This window comes from Coregonus clupeaformis, unplaced genomic scaffold, assembly GCF_020615455.1.
Source record: "Coregonus clupeaformis isolate EN_2021a unplaced genomic scaffold, ASM2061545v1 scaf0010, whole genome shotgun sequence".
Classification (NCBI taxonomy): domain Eukaryota; kingdom Metazoa; phylum Chordata; class Actinopteri; order Salmoniformes; family Salmonidae; genus Coregonus; species Coregonus clupeaformis.
In genome coordinates, this window is record NW_025533465.1 from 428,501 (window position 1) to 450,124 (window position 21,624).

The 21,624-nt window shown below is 43.2% G+C and overlaps 1 protein-coding gene across 3 annotated transcripts; it reads left to right on the top strand.

Annotated features, from left to right (window-relative positions):
- Window positions 1-3,841: 3,841 nt before the first annotated feature.
- LOC121551058 (target of Myb protein 1-like) lies at window positions 3,842-21,624 on the top strand. Of its 3 annotated transcripts, XM_041863583.1 has the most exons (15): window positions 3,842-3,967; window positions 5,661-5,745; window positions 5,850-5,928; window positions 16,714-16,863; window positions 16,988-17,122; window positions 17,282-17,413; window positions 17,677-17,793; window positions 17,942-18,075; window positions 18,163-18,190; window positions 18,300-18,423; window positions 18,511-18,574; window positions 19,120-19,189; window positions 20,521-20,580; window positions 20,872-20,911; window positions 21,076-21,624. In XM_041863583.1, the coding sequence occupies exons 1-15, from the start codon at window positions 3,916-3,918 to the stop codon at window positions 21,159-21,161; spliced, it is 1,356 nt and encodes a 451-aa protein (XP_041719517.1). In that variant the 5' UTR covers window positions 3,842-3,915; the 3' UTR covers window positions 21,162-21,624. The 3 variants fall into 3 exon arrangements, with proteins under 3 accessions (XP_041719517.1, XP_041719519.1, XP_041719518.1); XM_041863585.1 differs by lacking the exon at window positions 17,282-17,413; XM_041863584.1 differs by lacking the exons at window positions 20,521-20,580; window positions 20,872-20,911; window positions 21,076-21,624 and adding an exon at window positions 19,551-19,890.

The window sequence follows — 21,624 nt, forward strand, 5'->3', positions numbered from 1 at the left end:
GGGGCTCCACGCAAGATCTCACCCCGTGGGGTCAAAATGATCACAAGAACGGTGAGCAAAAATCCCAGAACCACATGGGGGGACCTAGTGAATGACCTGCAGAGAGCTGGGACCAAAGTAACAAAGCCTACCATCAGTAACACACTACGCCGCCAGGGACTCAAATCCTGCAGTGCCAGACGTGTCCCCCTGCTTAAGCCAGTACATGTCCAGGCCAGTCTGAAGTTTGCTAGAGTGCATTTAGATGATCCAGAAGAGGATTGGGAGAATGTCATATGGTCAGATGAAACCAAAATATAACTTTTTGGTAAAAACTCAACTCGTCGTGTTTGGAGGACAAAGAATGCTGAGTTGCATCCAAAGAACACCATACCTACTGTGAAGCATTGGGGTGGAAACATTATGCTTTGGGGCTGTTTTTCTGCAAAGGGACCAGGACGACTGATCCGTGTAAAGGAAAGAATGAATGGGGCCATGTATCGTGAGATTTTGAGTGAATTCCTCCTTCCATCAGCAAGGGCATTGAAGATGAAACGTGGCTGGGTCTTTCAGCATGACAATGATCCCAAACACACCGCCCGGGCAACGAAGGAGTGGCTTCGTAAGAAGCATTTCAAGGTCCTGGAGTGGCCTAGCCAGTATCCAGATCTCAACCCCATAGAAAATCTTTGGAGGGAGTTGAAAGTCTGTGTTGCCCAGCGACAGCCCCAAAACATCACTGCTCTAGAGGAGATCTGCATGGAGGAATGGGCCAAAATACCAGCAACAGTGTGTGAAAACCTTGTGAAGACTTACAGAAAACGTTTGACCTGTGTCATTGCCAACAAAGGGTATATAACAAAGTATTGAGAAACTTTTGTTATTGACCAAATACTTATTTTCCACCATAATTTGCAAGTAAATTCATTAAAAATCCTACAATGTGATTTTCTGGATTTTTTTTCCTCATTTTGTCTGTCATAGTTGACGTGTACCTATGATGAAAATTACAGGCCTCTCTCATCTTTTAAGTGGGAGAACTTGCACAATTGGTGGCTGACTAAATACTTTTTTTCCCCACTGTACATGGGCCATAATGGTTCATTCTCTCTGTAATCATCCAGATAGTTTTTGTTAGTGTTAATTTCATGGGTACAGTTCAGTGGAGGCTGCTGAGGGGAGGACTGCTCATAATAATGGCTGGACAGAGCAAATGGAATGGCATCAAACACATGGAAACCATGTGTTTAATGTATTTGATACCATTCCACTGATTCCGCTCCAGTCATTACCACGAGCCCGTCCGCCCCAATTAAGGTGCCACCAACCTCCTTTGGTACAGTTGAAAAACACTTGGATTTGATGGACAATTGAATGCCATTGAAATACACATATGTGGAGCAAAATGTCACAGTGAATGGCCAGTGCCTTTTCAGTCTCTGTGCTGTGGAACCCAGTGATGTCAGAAAGCCTCTGGGTGAGACAGGTCAGCAGCAGAGAAGAGCACAGTGATGGTTACCCCGATTTTCTCTTTACTCCCAGACTCATGAGACCATTAATGAAGAAAACAACTATTCCAGGTGCAACACAGCAACTCACATCTGATGACCACAGACAGTGACCATCTCTCAAACACTATCTTCTGCATGTTCAATATTCACACTCACACATGCAATTACCAGCTCTAAAACACACTGGCAACCTCAAAGCACCTGCAACCAAATCACTTACACACAGGAAGTTATTACATTTCTATTAGTGATATTATGGCATCATAACTGTGAGGTACAGAACAGTAAAGGCAGAGACGGTGAGAGTAACACCTCTAAAGTGTTTTCATTTTCGTCTCACGTGAGTCATTCTGAGTCACCCCTAGCAACTTTGCGGCATTACAAGTCAATTATTGGGCTTTTCTCCTGCATATCTCACCCTCTTTGAGGAAGAAAACAACATTTAAGGAATGTAATTTGCAGGTTATTTATTTTAAATGCACAAACTATTCAATATTTTGGGAATTTTGCAATTAATACATGCTATTACAATGTCATAGCATCTACAGTACATATTATTTGTTATTTTGTTGCACATATTTTCATTACTATCTAAAAATACTGAAATAAAATACTTGTATAGAGGTGTCTCCAAATTTCACTCCAAGTGCACAGTAAATGAAGTGCAATAGCCTATGTGAAATAGAAATCAAACCATACCATACCATAACATAACTAGTGACTGACTGTAGGAATCACGATCACTGCCATAACCCTAACATTTACATGATCTTTATTGAAACAGTGCGACCTTGTGGCAGAAAGCTGAATCAGTTGAAATTGCTGTATAGGACAGAGCCGACAATATTGTTACTTAAAAGTTTACATGACTCAAGAAAACGATAACACAATTAGTGGAGTCGGCTATTTCAGCCACACCCACTGCTGACAGCTGTATAGAATTGAGCACACAGCCATGCAATTTCCATACACAAACATTGGCAGTAGAATGGCCTTACTGAAGAGCTCAGTGACTTTCAACATGGCACGGTCATACATTTACACCTTTCCAAGTCAGTTTGTCAAATTTCTGCCTTGCTAGAGCTGCCCCGGTCAACTGTAAGTGCTGTTATTGTGAAGTGGAAATGTCTAGGAGCAACAACGGCTCAGTCGCGAAGTGGTAGGCCACACAAGCTCACAGAACAGGACTGCAGAGTGCTGAAGCGCGTAGTGCATAAAAATCGTCTGTCCGCGGTTGCAACACTCAATACCGAGTTCCAAACTGCCTCTGGAAGCAATGTCAGCACAAGAACTGTTCGTCTGGAGCTTCATGAAATGGGTTTCCATGGCCGAGCAGCAGCACACAAGCCTAAGATCATCATGCGCAATGCCAAGTGTCGGCTGGAGTGGTGTGAAGCTCGCCGCCATTGGACTCAGGAGTTCTCTGGAGTGATGAATCACGCTTCACCATCTGGCAGTCCGAAGGACGAATCTGGGTTTGGCGGAGGATGCCAGGAGAACGTTACCTGCCCCAATGCATAGTGCCAACTATAACGTTTGGTGGAGGAGGAATAATGGTCTGGGGCTGTTTTTCATGGATCGGGCTATGCCCCTTAGATCCAGTGAAGGGATATCTTAACACTATAGGATACAATGACATCCTAGACAATTCTGTGCTTCCAACTTTGTGGCAACAATTTGAGGAAGGCCCTTTCCTGTTTCAGCATGACAATGCCCCCGTGCACAAAGCGAGGTCCATACAGAAATGGTTTGTCAAGGTCGGTGTGGAAGAACTTGACTGGCCTGCACAGAGCCCTGACCTCACCTTTGGAATGAATTGGAACGCCGACTGTGAGCCAGGCCTAATCGCCCAACATTAGTGCCCGACCTCACTAATGCTCTTGTTGCTGAATGGAAGCAAGTCCCAGCAGCAATGTTCCAACATCTAGTGGAAAGCCTTCCCAGAAGAGTGGAGGCTGTTATAGCAGCAAAGGGGGGGACCAACTCCATATTAATGCCCATGATTTTGGAACGAGATGTTCAACGAGCAGGTGTCCACATACTTTTGGTCATGTAGTGTAGCTTCATAGTCCACGTATTTTGATGGCTGGGGTAGAATGTGAAGATGGTTTATCATTGTTCAATATTGAAAATATAGCCTTTAGTCAAATAGTGTTTTTTTGTTCCTCTCTGTGTAACTGTTCTGGTGGCCCTATTGTAGGCTACCCTATCATTCTGAATGTATTAATATGGTCTCATTTTATGCAATGTATAAATTCCCAATTAGTACACTATAAAGTTCAGTGAATGTAACTTTCACTTTAACAGATGACGTAACCTAATTTAATTAAACTTGTGGTGCTCCAGTTTGTTGCGAGAACGCCTCTCTGCTGTGGAAACGAAGGACGTGCAGTTCTGGATTTTGGTTTGACTGGCAGAAAGAAGGATGGAGTTTCTGACAGGGAACCCGTTTACTACACCGGTTGGCCAGCGAATAGGTAATTGTTACATTTTAACTAATAAAGTAGGTTTATAGCGGTTTGTAGCTAGTTTACATTGTTGCATCAGACATGATTCGCTACAAGACATTGGTAGGCTATTGTTGGAAAACAGACACTATCACTCCATAAAACGCCACAAAAGGAAATTGGCGTTATTGGTTATGTATTTAATAAGAAACAAAACTGTGACAATTGCTTGCTTATAGTTAGTTAATTGATGAAGATTGACAGTGCAAGAATAGATTATGCTATTACTTGACTGACCCTTACACCGCACAATAATACCCTAGAGGCGGGTTTACAGTGTTTTAATCCTCAATTTCATTGGCCAGTTTGGGTATTGTTGGTGTTGTATAGACCAATCGTTTGGCAAGTTCTGAGTGGGGCGGTGAAAAGTAGTTTCCTTCCTTCGTGACCTAATTTTAAGGGGGGAATTTATTAAAGGTCCAATGCAGCCGTTTTTATCGCAATATCAAATCATTTCTGGGTAACATTGAAGTACCTTACTGTGAATGTTTTCAATTAAAATTGTAAAAAAATAAACAACTTCTTAGCAAAGAGCTATTTCTCAAGCAATAATTTTGCTAGGACTGTGAGTGGGAGAGGAAAACTAGCTGTTATTGGCAGAGGTTTGGAACTCTTTCTTATTGGTCTGTTAACTAATTTACCACCTGGTGATATCATCGGGTAGGCCAAAACTCCATCCCACCAAAACAGGCACATTTCAGGTAGACTTTTCAAACATCTCTTACACTAAAAGGGAATTATCATCAATTTCACATTATTATTACCACCTAAGTGTGAAAAATATATATCAAACACAGGAAAATCATATTTTTGACTGCACTGGGCCTATTAAGAAATAATTGAATAACATATACTGTAGATGTTTCAGAGTGAATAACGTTGCTGACTAATAATTAATCTTCTTGCCAACTTGTTTTTATGTAGACTACAAGTGGCCTACTATTTTATCTTATAAGCTTGAAAGCTCCCCCTGTGACATAATTATAGATGGGAATACTGTCTGCCTATTTTAATCTATATTTACATTTACATTTTAGTCATTTAGCAGACGCTCTTATCCAGAGCGACTTACAGTTAGTGAGTTCATACATTATTGTTATTTTTTATTTTTTATATTTTTTTATCATACCCCCCCGTGGGAAGCGAACCCACAACCCTGGCGTTGCAAACGCCATGCTCTACCAACTGAGCTACATCCCCTGCCGGCCATTCCCTCCCCTACCCTGGACGACGCTGGGCCAATTGTGCGCCGCCCCATGGGTCTCCCGGTCGCGGCCGGCTACGACAGAGCCTGACCACAATGTGACAGTAAAAGTAGGAGAGGTTGTTCTACTTTCTCAACTGAGCTAAATCCTGTTTCTATCCCCTCCCTTTCAGAGGAATGAAGACAGAACATTGAATTTGTTTCAATAAACGTCTGCCAAAGCACCTGATGCTGGTCACATGAACCAGTCAGTTAGACGGAGAAAGAATGAGTTTAACAAACAAACAGGGATTTAACTCGCATGGATGAGTAGAGGCATCAGCAAAGTAGGCTAATACACAACTATTGAGAGTTGTGAATTAGAATGATGAGGCAGAGACCGTTTCACAGTGACTACTATGTCGTCCAGATAAATAAATGTAAAATAAAGTGCAATGTCTTAATTGTTTTTGTTCTCAGAATATGCAACCAGCTCCAGTCTGCAGTCGGAGGACTGGGCCCTCAACATGGAGATCTGTGACATCATCAACGAGACAGAGGAGGGGTGTGTATCCTCTGTTGACATAATGGACTGTTTTTTCCTTTGGCAGCTTACTATATTGTGCTCTTGTTGTTTTGAAATTGATTGTTTACCTACAACGATTACAGGCCTAGAGATGCATACAAAGCAATAAAGAAGAGAATTGTGGGAAACAAGAACGTCAGAGAGGTCATGCTGGCATTGACTGTGAGTGTAACATTTGCCTCTCTCATTCACCATACTTTTGCCTTTTCTTCATACATTTTACATTTTAGTCATTTAGCAGACACTCTTATCCAGAGCGACTTACAGTTAGTGAGTGCATACATTTATTTTTGTGTTTTTCATACTGGCCCCCCATGGGAAATGGCATGTAACCTATGTTACAAGTTTATGAAGAAACTAAATCTAAACTTTCTCTCTCGCCCTCTGTTAAGTGAATTATTTAACAAACTATTTTAGTGTCTCTGTGCGTCTCCCAAAAGGTTGTAAGTCTTTTGGGATTTAAGTAACGGCCAGAGTCCCGGTCTGCATAGTCAGAGATATTTATTCATTGAGAATTCTGAAACAAAATGGTGGTACAATCCTTTTATACACATAAGTCATACTAAAAATCCTGCCCCCCCTTAGGCGGCCTGTATTTTTCCACTATACACATCTTGTAAACACACACACACCTCGGCTCAGCTCATGTTTTCCTCTGCTCTCCTGACCATCACTGTTCTTATCTTTTCCCACTCCTTGCTCGGCCAGGTGCAGATATCGCATCCTCCCTAAATTGGGAGGCCCCTTTATCTTGGTTTAGACAGTTCTCCATTGTTGTCTGGTCTAACTCTTACTCACATTGCTAAATAGTAGCTCAATGGTAGCTTACTGGTCCTACACTCACACATTTCTAACACATTATACACAGTTTCAGGGTGTAATAATTAGTCATTCATAATTAATCTATCAATCCACCCTTTGACTAAATATTACGCACATACAAAATATATGTTGTTATAGAAATAAATCACACTCATTGAAGTATATAAGTTGGTTTGCATATAAAAACATTAAAAAGTGTCTCATTCAATACAGGTTCATCAGGGTTACCCCATGATTAAAAGCGTAATGTTACTATTTAGCAATGGTACCTAACCTGTTTACCCACTATCTGGAAACAACAGTCTAAGCCTATAGTGAAGAACATTTGCTTCATCACATCCTGCAATATTGATTAATTAGTACATCATACTTAAAACTAGACTTTAATACACAAAAGTCATTACAATAACTTTTAAACTAGAGATTTGTAGTTCTAGGTTAACATCCAATCACAGCTCTTCGTTAGATTTTCACTGCAACCTTCACACATTAGAACTAAGAAAAGTTTCATCCAGTCTCAAACTATCTGAATCGTCGTCATCCTCCACCAAGCCTGGTAGGTCATATCCTTCATTCCTTAGGTCGGAGTCCGGGATTGGGCCGTATCTCACCATCTGTTGGGAAACTGCCTACTCCATCGCCTTGCTCACCAACCCTCGGACACAGGGAATAAGACAACATCCACAAAGAACAAGCATACCCATAGAAGCTATAGCGGCACCCAGAATAGTTGCAACAATAGTTTTCCATTTACCAAATATGTTATCAAACCAACCGTTTAGGGAGCTATCAATACCAGAGTTCTCAGCCAGTTCGTTCGCCAGCGTGGTGAGTCCCTGAAGCGCTTTGGTCACGGACCCGTCCGGTGCTATATTGTTGGGGATGAAAGTACAGCACATAGATCCAAACAGAACACAAACTCCGCCCCGCTCAGCCAAAAGCATATCTAAAGCTATTCTATTCTGCCATGCCATTAAGCTAGTTGCCTCTGTCTGCTCAGCCAATCCCTTTATTGCATCACGAGTGTGGTTTATAAATCTTTGCTGGTTATAGTAAATATAATTTATCCAATCTACGTTTTTATTAATTGTTGACCACCAGAAAATACTTTATTCAAACCCAGCTGCGATCTGATTCCTAGCTTTGAATTCTTCTGGAACCCCTCGAGGTACTCCTATCCCATCAATATATATCCTTTCATCAAAGGATCCCGGGAGGAGGTCCCGCTTTCTACGTGACAACTCACCAGTCTCTGACACGTTTGATGAGAGTGAAGGGCATTACCAGCTGAGCTAGCGCACAGGTTCCTGTCCAATTAGTATGTAGGTGAGGCCACAGTCTGTCATCACCACACAACCACCAGATGTCAGCACGGGCCTGGTTTTGGTTCCTAAAATCCTCTGGCTGCAACAAAGAGGAGAGATTAGTCATGGTCTCTTTAGTTGTGACATTCTCTGTGTGGGAGCAGGAGCTAAGATGCCCTACCCTGTATCCTATTTTATCAGTCCTAGAGAAACAATAGTAAGACTCCCCTGAGACTTCAAACGGAGGTAACCTAGGTCGGGGGTGACTTTGTTATCGGGGGATACAGATAGTGCAAGTTACTACAAGACTCCTTCACCACATTCCCAGGTGGCTTGAACAATTTAATCATGCAAGATAAACCTGACGGAGAGTTAAAGCCCGTCAAGGGGAACGGAGTAGTTGTTAACCTTGGTTTGGCTGTCCCACAGGCATAACAGTCCTCTTTAGACATAGTTATTGCCGTATACTGAATCCATTCCAACCACAGGTTAGGATCCCTGTACCCGTCTCCACCTGTACTACTTCCTTCAGGTCTATAGTTTGCACTATCTTCACCATGGCCCCGGTCTCACTACCTCCCTCAGAGATGTTTACTCTATAGGGTGCCCCAGTTGAAGAGGATATCTTACTTGTCAGGTCTGTAACATCTGCTGGGTTGATTACTACCCAGAAAGCCACTAATGGGTCTCCACAACATTTGCGGTCAAATCCTATGTACCACATTCCCTCATCCGTAGCCTTTACCTGTTTTAGCGTAATTCGGACTTTCAGACAGTACCTACCCTTATATGGGTCGCACTGCCATTTCTGGTAATTCCCTACTTTCACAATACTCCACCTGTCCTTAAACTGTGTATGGAGATTGACATATCCCCCCTCGCTCGGTATGAGCAACTACATGGTCCCAGGATGTACATGGTGACATACATATATATCTCCCATCCTTTATGATACTACCAGCCAGTAGTCCCCAACTTCCCAACTAGTCCGCAAAGACCTCAAAGGTGATGTCCTTCCCTACAGTCCCTAGTACTTCCCCTTTCCCTACGTCTAGCTGTCTCCTATGCCTTCGTAGACTGTGCTCAGGTATTATTTTATCAACTTGTGTTAGGTTAACTACTACTTCTGGCGGATCAGGAGGGTTTGAGTGTGTTAGGAATATGGCCCCCACAATCAGACCGCTACCTACCGTCAGGAGACCTGTGAATCCCCACCCTCGCCCTGAGAACATGTCAGATGCCAGAGGCCAACCCATTGCTTTACCTTCTATCGAACTCACACAGGGATGATCAGACAGGGTAAGGGAATCTTCGTTAAGGAGCCAACCCCCGAGCCCTAGTGGTGATCGGTTCTTTCTCCTAACTCTGTGTTTGTTCGTCAGGTGTAGCTGGGATTACCTTTTTACAGTGTGTGACATGCACCCAGGTGGATCTTTCCGCAATTCTTACAGCGAAGGCCGTCACCAACAGGACCTGATATGGACCTTCCCAACGGGGCTGCTTCCAGTCTTTCTTCTTCAAGGATTGGATCCACACCCAGTCACCTGGTTGGATGGAGTGGGTTACCTTCTCCTTTAGTTCTCCTGTGGGGCACAAAATCTTTGACATACGTGTTTGGATAATGAACAGTCTTCTCATGTGTTGTGCCAACGTGTCTTCTACTTCTATGTCTGCCTGTTCTGGCCCTGCCAACTGTGGCATCCTGTAAGGTCTTCCAAACACTTTCTCAAAGGGGGACAATCCATTCTTATCTGGCGTTATTCTGATAGTCATTAGTACGATTGGCAGACATTGTACCCAATTCCTTCCTGTGCTCATGTGAGTTTTTCGTAATCTAGCCTTAATTGTCTGATTCATGCGTTCGATAAGTCCAGCCGATTTCGGGCTATACGAACAATGCTTCTTCATGTTTATTTGTAACTTCTGTCCAATATTATATATTACTTGATTAGAAAAATGCGATCCATTATCAGAAAAAATAGTTTCTAGAAGGCCGAACCTTGGTATTATATCCTGGCATATTGCTTTTGCTACTGTTATAGCATCTGCCGAGGAGGTAGGGAAAGCTTCTACCCATTTAGTGTATTTGTCTATTATAGTCAAACACCACTTCTTTCCCTCACTCCTGGTCAGCTCTATAAAGTCAATTTCTAATTGTTGAAAGGGGTACTTAGCCGGAGGGTACTCACCCAGAGGTGCCCTTTGTCTACCCTGGTGATTACTTTGAGCACAGATAACACATCTTGAACAAAAGTTTTTTAAATAATTTGTAATCCCATATGCAACAAAGTGTTGTCTAATCTGCTCTACCATCCCTCCGGTTGACACATGGATCTGCCCGTGTGTCAATATTGCAGCATATCTAAACAGTGATTTCGGGAGAATTGGTAAGCTGTCTTTGACCCATATTCCTTCCTTATTTACTGCGCCTTGCTTTACCCATCTGTGAACTTCCTTAATTGGGGCCCTACTGTAGCTCTCTATAAGTAGATCTCTGTCTATCGAAACTTCCTCTTTTGACAGCTGACTGGAACCAGAGAAGTGTTTTGACCCAGCCTTCTTAGCTTCCTCATCTGCCTTTGCATTCCCCAAAGTAATGCTATCCTTCCCTGTAGTATGCGCCTCACACTTACATATTGCGAGCTTTTTTGGTAATAGTACTGCATCTAGGAGGTCAAGAATCAACTCTGCATGTGTTATTGGTTTACCCGAAGTCGTAACCATTCCTCTATTCTTCCACTGGGCAGCAAAGACGTGTACGGTATTAAAGGCATATGCACTGTCGGTATAGATAGTTATAACCTTCCCTTTACCCAGTTGGCATGCTTTTGTTAATGCCACTATCTCTGCCTGTTGGGCAGAGTAGTTTCTTGGTAAGGGTTCAGCAGCTAGAACCTCGTTCTCTGTCACTACAGCATAACCAGTTGCATTCGTGCCATCAGGATTCTTCCTAGAAGATCCATCAACAAACATTGTTACTTCACAACATGGTATAGCTAAGTCTGTTAAGTCAGGCCTGGGTAGTACTATTTTTTCAGTTTCTTCAATACAGTTATGGGGACTACCATCATTCACAACTGGAACCAATGTTGCAGGATTCAGCGTTGTACATCGTTCAATAGTTAGATTTGGCATGTTCAGCAATCTTATCATACAAGATAGGTGTCGTGCTGGTGACATGTACGCCATCTTGTGTTCCAATAGCAGAATTGACACTGCATGTGGAACTTTTAAGGTTAGATCATGGTATAGTACTATTGAAGCTGAGTCCTGCACTGCATTAGCAGCTGCCACAACTGATTGCAAACAGACAGGCATTGCCTGAGCCACCTCATCAAGTCTTGAAGAAAAATATGCTACCGGTTTATTTTTGTCCCCATGTTTTTGTGTCAGTACTGATGTCATATATCCCTCTCTACAATCCACAGTTTGAGTGAATGGTCTGTCATATCTAGGGAACGCCAGCACCGTTGAAGAGGTCAATAATTGCTTAATTTCCTCAAATTGCAAATCAGCCTCGTTATTCCAGATTATTTTATCATGTGCTGCCATAGCTTTTCCATAGATAAGATCACTCAATTTTCCAGTGTGTAATGCATAATGGGGAATCCATGCTCGACAGTAATTTATCATTCCCAAAAAGCTCATCATTTGTTTCTTATTCAGAGGTTTAGGAGCTTCTAATATTGCTGTTTTCTTGAGGAGTTTAGGGTTCTCCCATCCTGCGTTATCGTGTGACCTAGATATATTACCTCTTTCTGCCAGAGTTGTAGTTTCTTTTTACTGACCTTGTGCCCTTGTCCTGCCATAAAAGTTAACAACTGGAGAGTATCCTTTTTACACCCCTCCTTCGAGGGGTTTGCTACCAGTATATCATCGACATATATCAAAATTTGGCTCCCCTCTTGGGGTTCAAACATTCCCAGGTTACGTGTGATAGCCTGGGAAAAAATTGTAGGACTTTCCGAATAACCTTGTGGAAGTCTCGAGTATGTGTATTTCTGACCTTTGAAGGTAAAGCCAAACCATCCTTGACTATCAGGATGTACAGGTATACTAAAGAAAGCATTAGCTATGTCTATCACAGTAAAGTAAGAATGTTCTGGTTTCAATTGGTTCAATAGTGTGTGGGTCTGGAACACAGGGTGCTCTTGGAATGATGTTCTTATTTACCCCCTGTAGGTCCATTACCATTCGCCAATCATTGCTTGGAGCTGCCTTCTTTACTGGAAATACAGGTGAATTACACTGTGCCTCATCCCCCGGGATTATCACTCCACCTTTGAGTAAGTGGTCAAATGTGGGAGTAATCCCTATAATGGCTTCTGGTTTCATTGGATATTGTTTTTGGTATGGCCTATGGTTTGACCGCGGAACCACCTGGACTGGAGTTACTCCCTTAATTAACCCCACATCGGCTGGTCCCTTAGACCACAACTCTAGAGGTACAATCTCAAGGTCTCTTTCTTGTTCCTCTGTGAGGAAAATATCTGGTCATCAATTATCACATCCTATGTCTAGGTGCACAGCGGGTGTGCAACCTGCTCTCCAATTCAACTTCCTACGATATCGGCCGGTTGATTGGCTATGTTGTTCCCGGTTAGGAGCAGTCTGCCAGTCTTTAACATACTTTGCCTGTGTCACCCATTTCCCCAGATCTAACCACTCCTCTTGAGCTTCCTTTGCCAAGGAGACATGTGGGCTCCATCTCTCTCTATAGAATTGCTGACTCTGTGGCCCCAATTCAACTTCTGCTGCTGCATGGGTGTCATCATAATGAAACCATTTCAAGCCTATTGTCCTTTCTGTGGTTTTAAACAGAGCTTCCTCATATTCTTTACTAGGAACAGAGTGTGTATTATACCACAGAGTACAATGTAAGTCATCCTCAGTCATTTTAGGTGAGTCAGGTACTAGGGTTTTAGTCAAGTCTACTAAGGTCTTTGGTATGTCTGAGTTACCTCCCCTCAACAGGTCCTGGCTATACCAATAACATGGTTCCCCTTCACCACTTACAACCATATTATCCTTTATCACATGAGCCTGCATTCCCCTCACTGTCGGTCTTACTTATATGTTTAACTGCGTCATCGCATCTCTTCCCAATAGATTAACAGGACACTGTACTGAAATCAGTACAGGCAGAGTAGCTTCACTCCCTGTCTTTACATGTTTCAGTGTTACTGGTGCAGACAGCTGTTCAATACCTTTATGACCAGAGGCTGATCGCACTATAATTTTTTCTCCATTAATGTCAATTCCCTCTGGTGCATTATCTTTACAAATACAGGTTCGGTCTGCCCCAGTATCACAGAGAAATGTTATCTTTTTACCCATTACTGTCAATGTTAGGTATGGTTTCTGTTCCTGTTGTAATGCCAAATCTACAAGAGACAGATCAAACACCTCCAGCTCTCTCTCCTGCTTCTCCTGATTTCTTTCTTCCTCCCACTCTAGTCATGCCTCCTCTTCTTCCTCTGATTCTGGCTTTCTCCCCCTGTCTCTTCCTCCTCTGCCTGGATTATACTTTCCTCCTTTTCCTCTCTTCCCCTTCTTCTTACAGTCTCTTGACTGGTGCCCTTTCCTTCCACAGTGATAACACGGTTCCTCACATTCTCTAGCAAAATGTCCCGTTTTGTCACAATTGAAACACTTCCATTCACTCCTGTCTCCACTATTACCGTTGCCTCTCTTCTCTCCTAGGTCCTTCCAGTCTCTCCTACCTCCCATCTCCCCTAGGACTGCCACTAGGTACTCAGCTCCCTTCGCTTCCTTTCTCTTGTTTCGTTCCTTTACATTCTGTTCATGATGGATTGCATAACGTTTAACCTCAGCTAAGGTGGCCGTCCCCCAGCCAATTAGGGTATTTTTTATTGTTTGAGAGATTTCTGGCCTCATTCCACTTAGGAAGGCAATCTTTAACTGTTGGTGATACGGACCCTCTGGTGCCCCTGGTCCTGGATCTATTAGCCCACTGTTTGCATTGAACACATCTCTCAGTCTCTCTAGGTATTGACTAATAGTCTCACTGTCTCCCTGTTTACACTCATGGACCTTGGAGAAGTCTGCATGTCTGTGATAATATTCTCTCAGATTATCACAGAGTTGTGCCAACTTATCTCCATAAGCCCCTCCTTCTGCCCACTCTAGGACCTGCGCATTCCCGTCTCCGGGAACCCAGTTCCCTCTCACTGCCGCCCAGTCTTTTAACACTATCTGTCTGACTGCCCTCTCTAGTTCCCCTGTATTCAGCTTAAAGCTGGCGGTCAGCCCTTCCATATCTCTTCTGAACTGGTGTACCCCCGTCTTGGGGTGTGGTATCCTGTCCACTGCTCTCATTACATCTCTCTGGGTCCATGCTCTGTATACTTGTAATGTATCAGGCTGGTTGTCTTCTCCTGCTCTGGGGTTTGGCAGGGCTATTAAGGGATAGGATTGCTCCATTTTACCCTTACCACTGCCAGCCCCATCTGATTCTTCCCCTTCTGACTCATCATTCCCCTTTCTCTTGGCCTCAGCCCTGTGCCTCTCTAGCTTTTTCCTTTTCTCTTTCTCCCTTTTAGCCTCCTGTCTGACTTTCTCTGCCCTTGTCCTGTACTCCTCTACCTCTGGCTCTTCCTCACCTTCATCTTCCCTTCCTCCTCCAGCCCCTTCTTCCTCATAGGGAGGTGGGGCCGGTGGGGGGGCGACATTATTCCCCTGCACTCTCCTTCTCCTCCCTACGTATTCATCATCTGGATTTTCTCTCCATGCCTGGTCTGCCAAGTTTGGATATAACCTTTCTGCCCTCTGCTCTGGGGGAGGCACGGAGACCTCAACCTTCACTTCTCTTTCCCTCTCACTCACTTCTCTTTTCTTGCTGCCTTCTTCCCGCTTTCTAGCTTCTACTAGCCACACCCTGGCTGTTTCTAAGCCCTCTTTTCTGTTTCTTTAGATCAGTACCACAATTTACATGCATTTGTTTAATCATAGATTCCAGTTTAATTACATCAAGTCGCCCATTAAAGCCATATTTATTTCTCCAAATATGCCCATAATACACATTTCGTTTGTCTCGCATTTCCATGAATTTCTCGTCCCCAGTAAATTCTGGGACCTCTTGTGAGGATTTGTCCCCCATGGTTGGTACTGTTAAAAATCCCTTAGCCACCTCTTCTATATAACAAGTCAATTTAACAAGTAATACAAAACAGCTTCACACAACAACACCCTGAATCACCCCTTCCTGTATATGTAATCTTGACTAGTCCCCCAGAATTATCTCATACTTTTACAGAGGGATTGATCCCCACAATGTAATCTTGATAATTCCTGACAGTCTCATACAACAGGAATGGGTTCTCCCTCCTCTATACAACCACCTGGAACCACCCCTCCCTGTATATGTAGTCTTGACTAGTCCCCCAGAATTATCTCATACTTTTACAGAGGGATTGATCCCCACAATGTAATCTTGATAATTCCTGACAGTCTCATACAACAGGAATGGGTTCTCCCTCCTCTATACAACCACCTGGAATTATTCATGTGACTTTTGAGCAAACATTAGGTCTCACACGTATACAACCTTACATGATTATTGGTGTTGTATCGGTAACCTGGAGTTTATAAGGCTCCAGAACGGATAGAGTTACAGCAAAATCTACAGTTGTTTTTGACTTTACTAATATTATATTTCTCACACATGCTTCTTTAATTCCTTCTGGTGTACTTTTTGTATTTGTTTAACCCGGATTATTTGTTGACTGTTCAATAATCTCTTACAGGTTACATCCCATAGGTGTACTTTTAATAGTTCCTTCTATTTCAACACCGGGTAGTTTCTTTTGGTAATGGCCTATTACCGTGAATCATTACGAACCCACCACCAGGTTGACTAGTCCCCCAGAATTATCTCCTACTCTACGGAGGAGTCTATCCTCACAATGTAATCTTGATAATTCCTGACAGTCAACCCCACATTTCACTTAAAATGGCTACGCATTGATCAATTTGCTACTTTTCAATATTTTAGCAAGTCCTCAAATCAATTTCACCAAGTTAATGAATAAAGACTACTGACCTTATCCTTGCAGCCGAGATTCAATGTAGGTTTGGATTCCGTCACCGTCTCTGTCATTAATCAGGTGTCCTCTGGCCTGTTTTAACCCTTAATGTCAAAGGGCAGGACTTTCTATTTACGAATGTATCATTCGCCCGTCGACGGTTTTCAGAGTTACCTGGAATGACAGAAACAGGGTATTGGAGTCCGGCTCAGAAGGACCAAGCTGTTAAGTGAATTATTTAACAAACTATTTTAGTGTCTCTGTGCGTCTCCCAAAAGGTTGTAAGTCTTTCGGGATTTAAGTAACGGCCAGAGTCCCGGTCTGCATAGTCAGAGATATTTATTCATTGAGAATTCTGAAAGAAAATGGTGGTACAATCCTTTTATACACATAAGTCATACTAAAAATCCTGCCCCCCTTAGGCGGCCTGTATTTTTCCACTATACACATCTTGTAAACACACACACACCTCGGCTCAGCTCATGTTTTCCTCTGCTCACCTGACCATCACTGTTCTTATCTTTTCCCACTCCTTGCTCGGCCAGGTGCAGATATCGCATTCTCCCTAAATTGGGAGGCCCCTTTATCTTGGTTTAGACAGTTCTCCATTGTTGTCTGGTCTAACTCTTACTCACATTGCTAAATAGTAGCTCAATGGTAGCTTACTGGTCCTACACTCACACATTTCTAACACATTATACACAGTTTCAGGGTGTAATAATTAGTCATGAATAATTAATCTATCACCCTCTCTCTTATGTCCTGTTGGTTCTCAGGTACTGGAAGTGTGTGTGAAGAACTGTGGCCACAGGTTCCATGTGCTAGTCTCAACCAGGGAGTTTGTTGAGGGGGTTCTGGTCAGGGCCATCTTACCCAAGAACAATCCCCCTCTGGTCCTGCATGACAGAGTGCTCAGCCTTATACAGGTGAGCGATGGCATTGGTACTCATACCTTCAGTAAGCCACAGAGCTCACTAACACTGTGTTGGAATTGACAGCTAGCTATTGTTGGGCTGTGCTGTTTATGATCTGTGTTTGTCTATTGTTCAGGCGTGGGCAGACGCATTCCGCAGCTCACCAGCTCTGACGGGCGTGGTTTCTGTGTACGAGGACCTGAGGCGGAAAGGACTGGAGTTCCCCATGACTGAACTGGATGGATATTCCCCCATTCACACTCCAAATAGGGTATACCTTCAAACAATGACTGGTGAAAATGCATGCATGCATTTCCTCACTGACAAATACAGAGTACAACTTTCTGCTAAACCTCTCTAAAGCCGTTTTAACTCCCTACTCCTTAACACTATTCTCTAACTCAGTTGGTCCCTGTGCTCTGTCCACCAGACTATGCCTGATAACGGGCCTACTGTCACTGTATCTGCTGCACCCTCATCTCCCAGGCCTGTACCCATATCACCCCAGCTTCCTGCATCCCAACAGAGCGAGCAGGGACCCCTCACCTTCACACCTTATCAGGTGATTAGAATGCTCACGTCGTACAGGGGCCTCTAAAATGGCATGGCTTTTATTTTAGTAACACAACATATATTTTGCATGCAGGCTGAATTCACTCCAGGGCATTACTTTAAAATCAAATTACCTTGTGCACTGTGGATGTTTCACAGTTACTTGTTTCACATCCAGAGTTTATGATAAAAGTTGATGCTTTGCAGTATTATGCCTTCCCCACCCCACACAATTTAGCATATGAGTGCCGATGCCATTGACTCCTATTCCAGGTTAAAAAGTTGAAGACAGACCTGGGAGTGGTTCGAGGTAACCTGACAGTGATGTCAGATATGATGTCTCAACTGGATCCAGCAACAGCCAAGCATTCAGACACAGAGCTGCTTCAGGTTAGTTGGTTCACTCTCTGGGCACGCTCTATGGCTGTCCATCCATGGCTGTGACACATGTCATCTGTTTGTATCCATCTCTCTTTTGTCCATTGTTGTCTTTTCACTGACTCTCTGTATCTCCTGCTCTCTCTCTCTCTGTCAGTAGGAGTTGTATGCAGCATGTAAGGACATGCAGGATACGATAATGGAGCTGGTCCCAAGACTCAGTGAGGAGAAGCTGACAGAGGAGCTGCTGGTTGCCAATGACGAAATCAATGCCACCTTCACTCGCTACCAGAGGTATTGTCTTAGCTAAATGATCAACATCAGATACAGTCAATAATTCATGCTATGATGACAGTGTGATTTTCATTATTTCCTTTCCAGGTTTCAGAGACAAAGAGCTACACAGCAGGTAAGTGTTTTTCTTAAGGATCTGTCGTCCTTTACCCTAATTTCTCAACCAAACATGCATTTGTGATATGTACTGTTCAACTTCTTCAAAAAATGTCTCAATCGCCCAGAGCCCAACCTACGTTAACCTTATTGACCTCAGTGCTGCAATCAAGCCTGTTGCTACAGCTCCCACCCACTGCCATCTCAGCCGATCAACAGTTGACACTGTGTCTAGTCAGATGACAGGACTCAGTAAGTAACTACAGTGTTCCTCCATCTGATAGAGGTTCTCACTGTCCCTATAGTACAATTCATTATCTTTCCCTGTTTTCCATATAGGTATGAGGGAATTCGATGAATTTGCACAGAACAGGAGCATCTCACAGACACAACAGAGACCGAGGTAATGGGCAGCTCCAACAAAATCTAGGTTTTGCTTTCATCGTAGAACGGATTGCTCAGACTGATAGCGAGTGTGAGAGGGAGCTTACAAAAGCAGGTCTCAGACTTTCTCCTGGCTTAGTACTGTATAACAAATAGACTAGTGCTATGGTTCAGTCTTGTCACTCCGTGGCTTGTTTTAGGTTATAACAGTCCTGCTCCAGCTAAGGTGGTGCTCTAGTCTAGACAGGAAATGAATGTAGGCCTATTGAGGTGAACCTGACTGGCTCAGGGTGGCTGCTTATCTCTCTCAAGATATCTGTGCCATTCATTCTGTCAATAAGGATTATGAACTGAGTCTGACATGAACTGCAAGCGTACATGGCTAGTGAGAAAACTGTACAAACATTTGCAGGACAAATGTTGAAGGAATGCGTTCCTCCGCTGTATTTGGTTTTCCAGTAGAAGTGGTTCATACTATGGCCAATGGTTACTTGTGGAGATGGCTACTACTGTACGTACACTGTAAACTGCATCATTTTCTAAGCAGTGAAATGTGTGTTTCAGTGAGCGGAATGAAGGTGCTGCCGACAGTCTGGCTCAAGCTCAGAACACCAGATTACAGAACACTGGAACGGTCAGTAACCCCAGAATGATTTAACCCAGGACCGATTTGAAAGGATGTCTGGTTAGGAAGGGCATTGATTGTGTCCATAGAGTCCTTGTGCCCTGTGGAGTGTTACTAAGTGTCACTAATGTGTACAATAACCCTGTGTCTTAGTTAATGTGTAGGTCTGCCCTGCCTCTGTATGTGGAAAAAAAAAATAAATCTGTCTGTTAACCTGCTACAGTTTCACGTGCAAAGTTGGCCATTTTGTCAGTGCTATAAGAGTGTCTGTCTGTTTTGTCTGCTTGTTCATAACCCAATGGTTTTGTGTTATGGCATGCATGTCTACCGGTATGTTTGTTCGTAAATAAAAATGTCTATCTGTGTAAAGGATGACAGCCCAGACCCCACCCCCCTCAGCTCCTCGCCACAGTTTGATTGGATGATGGAAAAGGGAATGGTGGGTCTGATTGGCTGGCACAGTGCCATTCCGTTTGTGTTCTAGCCTGTGTTTGGGGCTCATGCTGGGATATTTTGCATTCAAGCATGTTTAGTGTGTATTTTAATTAATTATTGTTTCCTCCATCTTTGTACTGAGATGGTTGCATGCTCTTCTTTCCTGTGTGCCTGAACTGGTTATTTTTAGCTTGTCAAACAATACTTAGATTTTTGCATTCATGGGTTGAGTGTTATAAGTGTTCATTTCTGAAGCTGATAGGGATACTTCGGGATTAAAGGGATACTTCGGGATTTATCTATTTCCCCAGAGTCAGATGAACTCGTGAATACCATTTTTATGTCTCTGTGTCCAGTATGAAGGAAGTTGGAGGTAGTTTCGTGAGCCAATGCTAGCTAGTGTTTGCGCAATGACTGGAAGTCTATTGGTATCTGCTAGCATGCTAGTAGATCGATACCCATAGACTTCCAGTCATTGCGCTAACGCTAGTTAGCGATTGTGCTAGAGTTAGAAACTTATTTGAAATGGCTCGCAGAGACATAAAAAGGGTATCCACAAGTTCATCTGACTCAGGTGAAGTAGACAAATGGCCTCATTGCCAAAATCCCGAAGTATCCCTTTTAAATCATGACTCTTCAGAATCATTACTAGGCTTGCTAATTTACTCCCACTCTCTGTTCTGTTTTCCCTGTCATAACTTGAGGGTGGTGGATCCCTTGTTTCCCCCTGTCTAAAATAAATGGTTTTCGGGTTTGTTTCAATCAGAATACTAGGGGTCTGCATGCTTGAATGGTGGTTATTTGTAGATTGCCCAAGAAAAATCTAGGGGTAACAGTGTTCTTGTGATGACCAAACAGTGGCTTACAGTAAATCCTGACAGTAACCTCTCACCCGACTCCCCCAGATCCCTGTGAGTCAGACGTCTGTGATGGATGACATTGAGAAGTGGCTGGATGTGGATGAGGTGGGTCACTATTGGCATTCACTCAAAATGTAATGGTATACAAGCAGAGTCCAACTTGGTTCCATGTTATACCAGTGCCTGTCCTTGCACCCCCTTTCTCATTTGGTTTTATGGACTATAGTGTACAGTAAATGCAAATGCCTGCTTTGTACTTTACCCCAGCAAATGTAGCATTCCTGGATTCTTGAACATATTCAATCTGCTTGCATGAGCAAGTAGATTTGTTTGGACAAATGACTGTTGACGTGAACACAACAGACAAGGCTTTCATGTGTGTTATGTGTGTCACAGGAGGACGACATGGCTGATTCAGAGGGTGTGACAAGTGAGGGTGAGCTTCTATTTCTTAGTTTCTCATCCACTCCCTGGGTATCGCTATGTAGATCCAACAACAATTTTGTTTGCTTTCTTGTACTATTGCAAAGTCCTGAGGAATCCCTTTTTGAGACCCAACAAAGCCCTCCTAAGGCAACTTCTCCTTCTCCCTCCTTTTAGAATTTGACAAGTTTCTGGCAGAAAGAGCGAGAGCAGCAGAGCGACTCCCGTCCCTGAAAGCTTCTTCTTGTGACAACAACCACTGAGTCATAGGCCAAGCCGCAACCTGCCACATAACCAATGCCATTTTCCCAAATAGTGTGAGAGGACTGAACTGGCTGAATGTATGATTGGCACATACAGTGAGCAAATGACTGGTGGGAACAAGAACTCCTGAAAATAGGGGTGTGCTACTGACACTCAGGTACACTACAGTACTACTTTATGTTAAACTCCCCTGGGTTAAGGTCTTTATCTAATATGTTTAATGTGTATTTTTATGTTAAGGCTAAATTAACATGGACCAAGTGTTTTTAACTTACACTAAACGAGTGCTTTATGATAAGTTAAATCGTTCCATGCCACTATGTATATGGATATCCATCAGCGGAGGCTGGTGGGAGGAGCTATAGGAGGATGGGCTCATTATAATGGCAGGAATATAATAAAATGGAACGGAGTCAAACGTGGTTTCCTTATGTTTGGTACTGTTTCATTTATTCCATTCCA

Bases quoted from the DNA above. Each gene is read 5' to 3' on its own strand.
- LOC121551058 (XM_041863583.1), top strand. From the start codon at position 3,916: ATGGAGTTTCTGACAGGGAACCCGTTTACTACACCGGTTGGCCAGCGA. The intron at 5,929-16,713 runs GTGAGTGTAACA...GTTGGTTCTCAG, and splicing joins AGGTCATGCTGGCATTGACT to GTACTGGAAGTGTGTGTGAA. The intron at 17,794-17,941 runs GTTAGTTGGTTC...CTCTGTCAGTAG, and splicing joins CAGACACAGAGCTGCTTCAG to GAGTTGTATGCAGCATGTAA.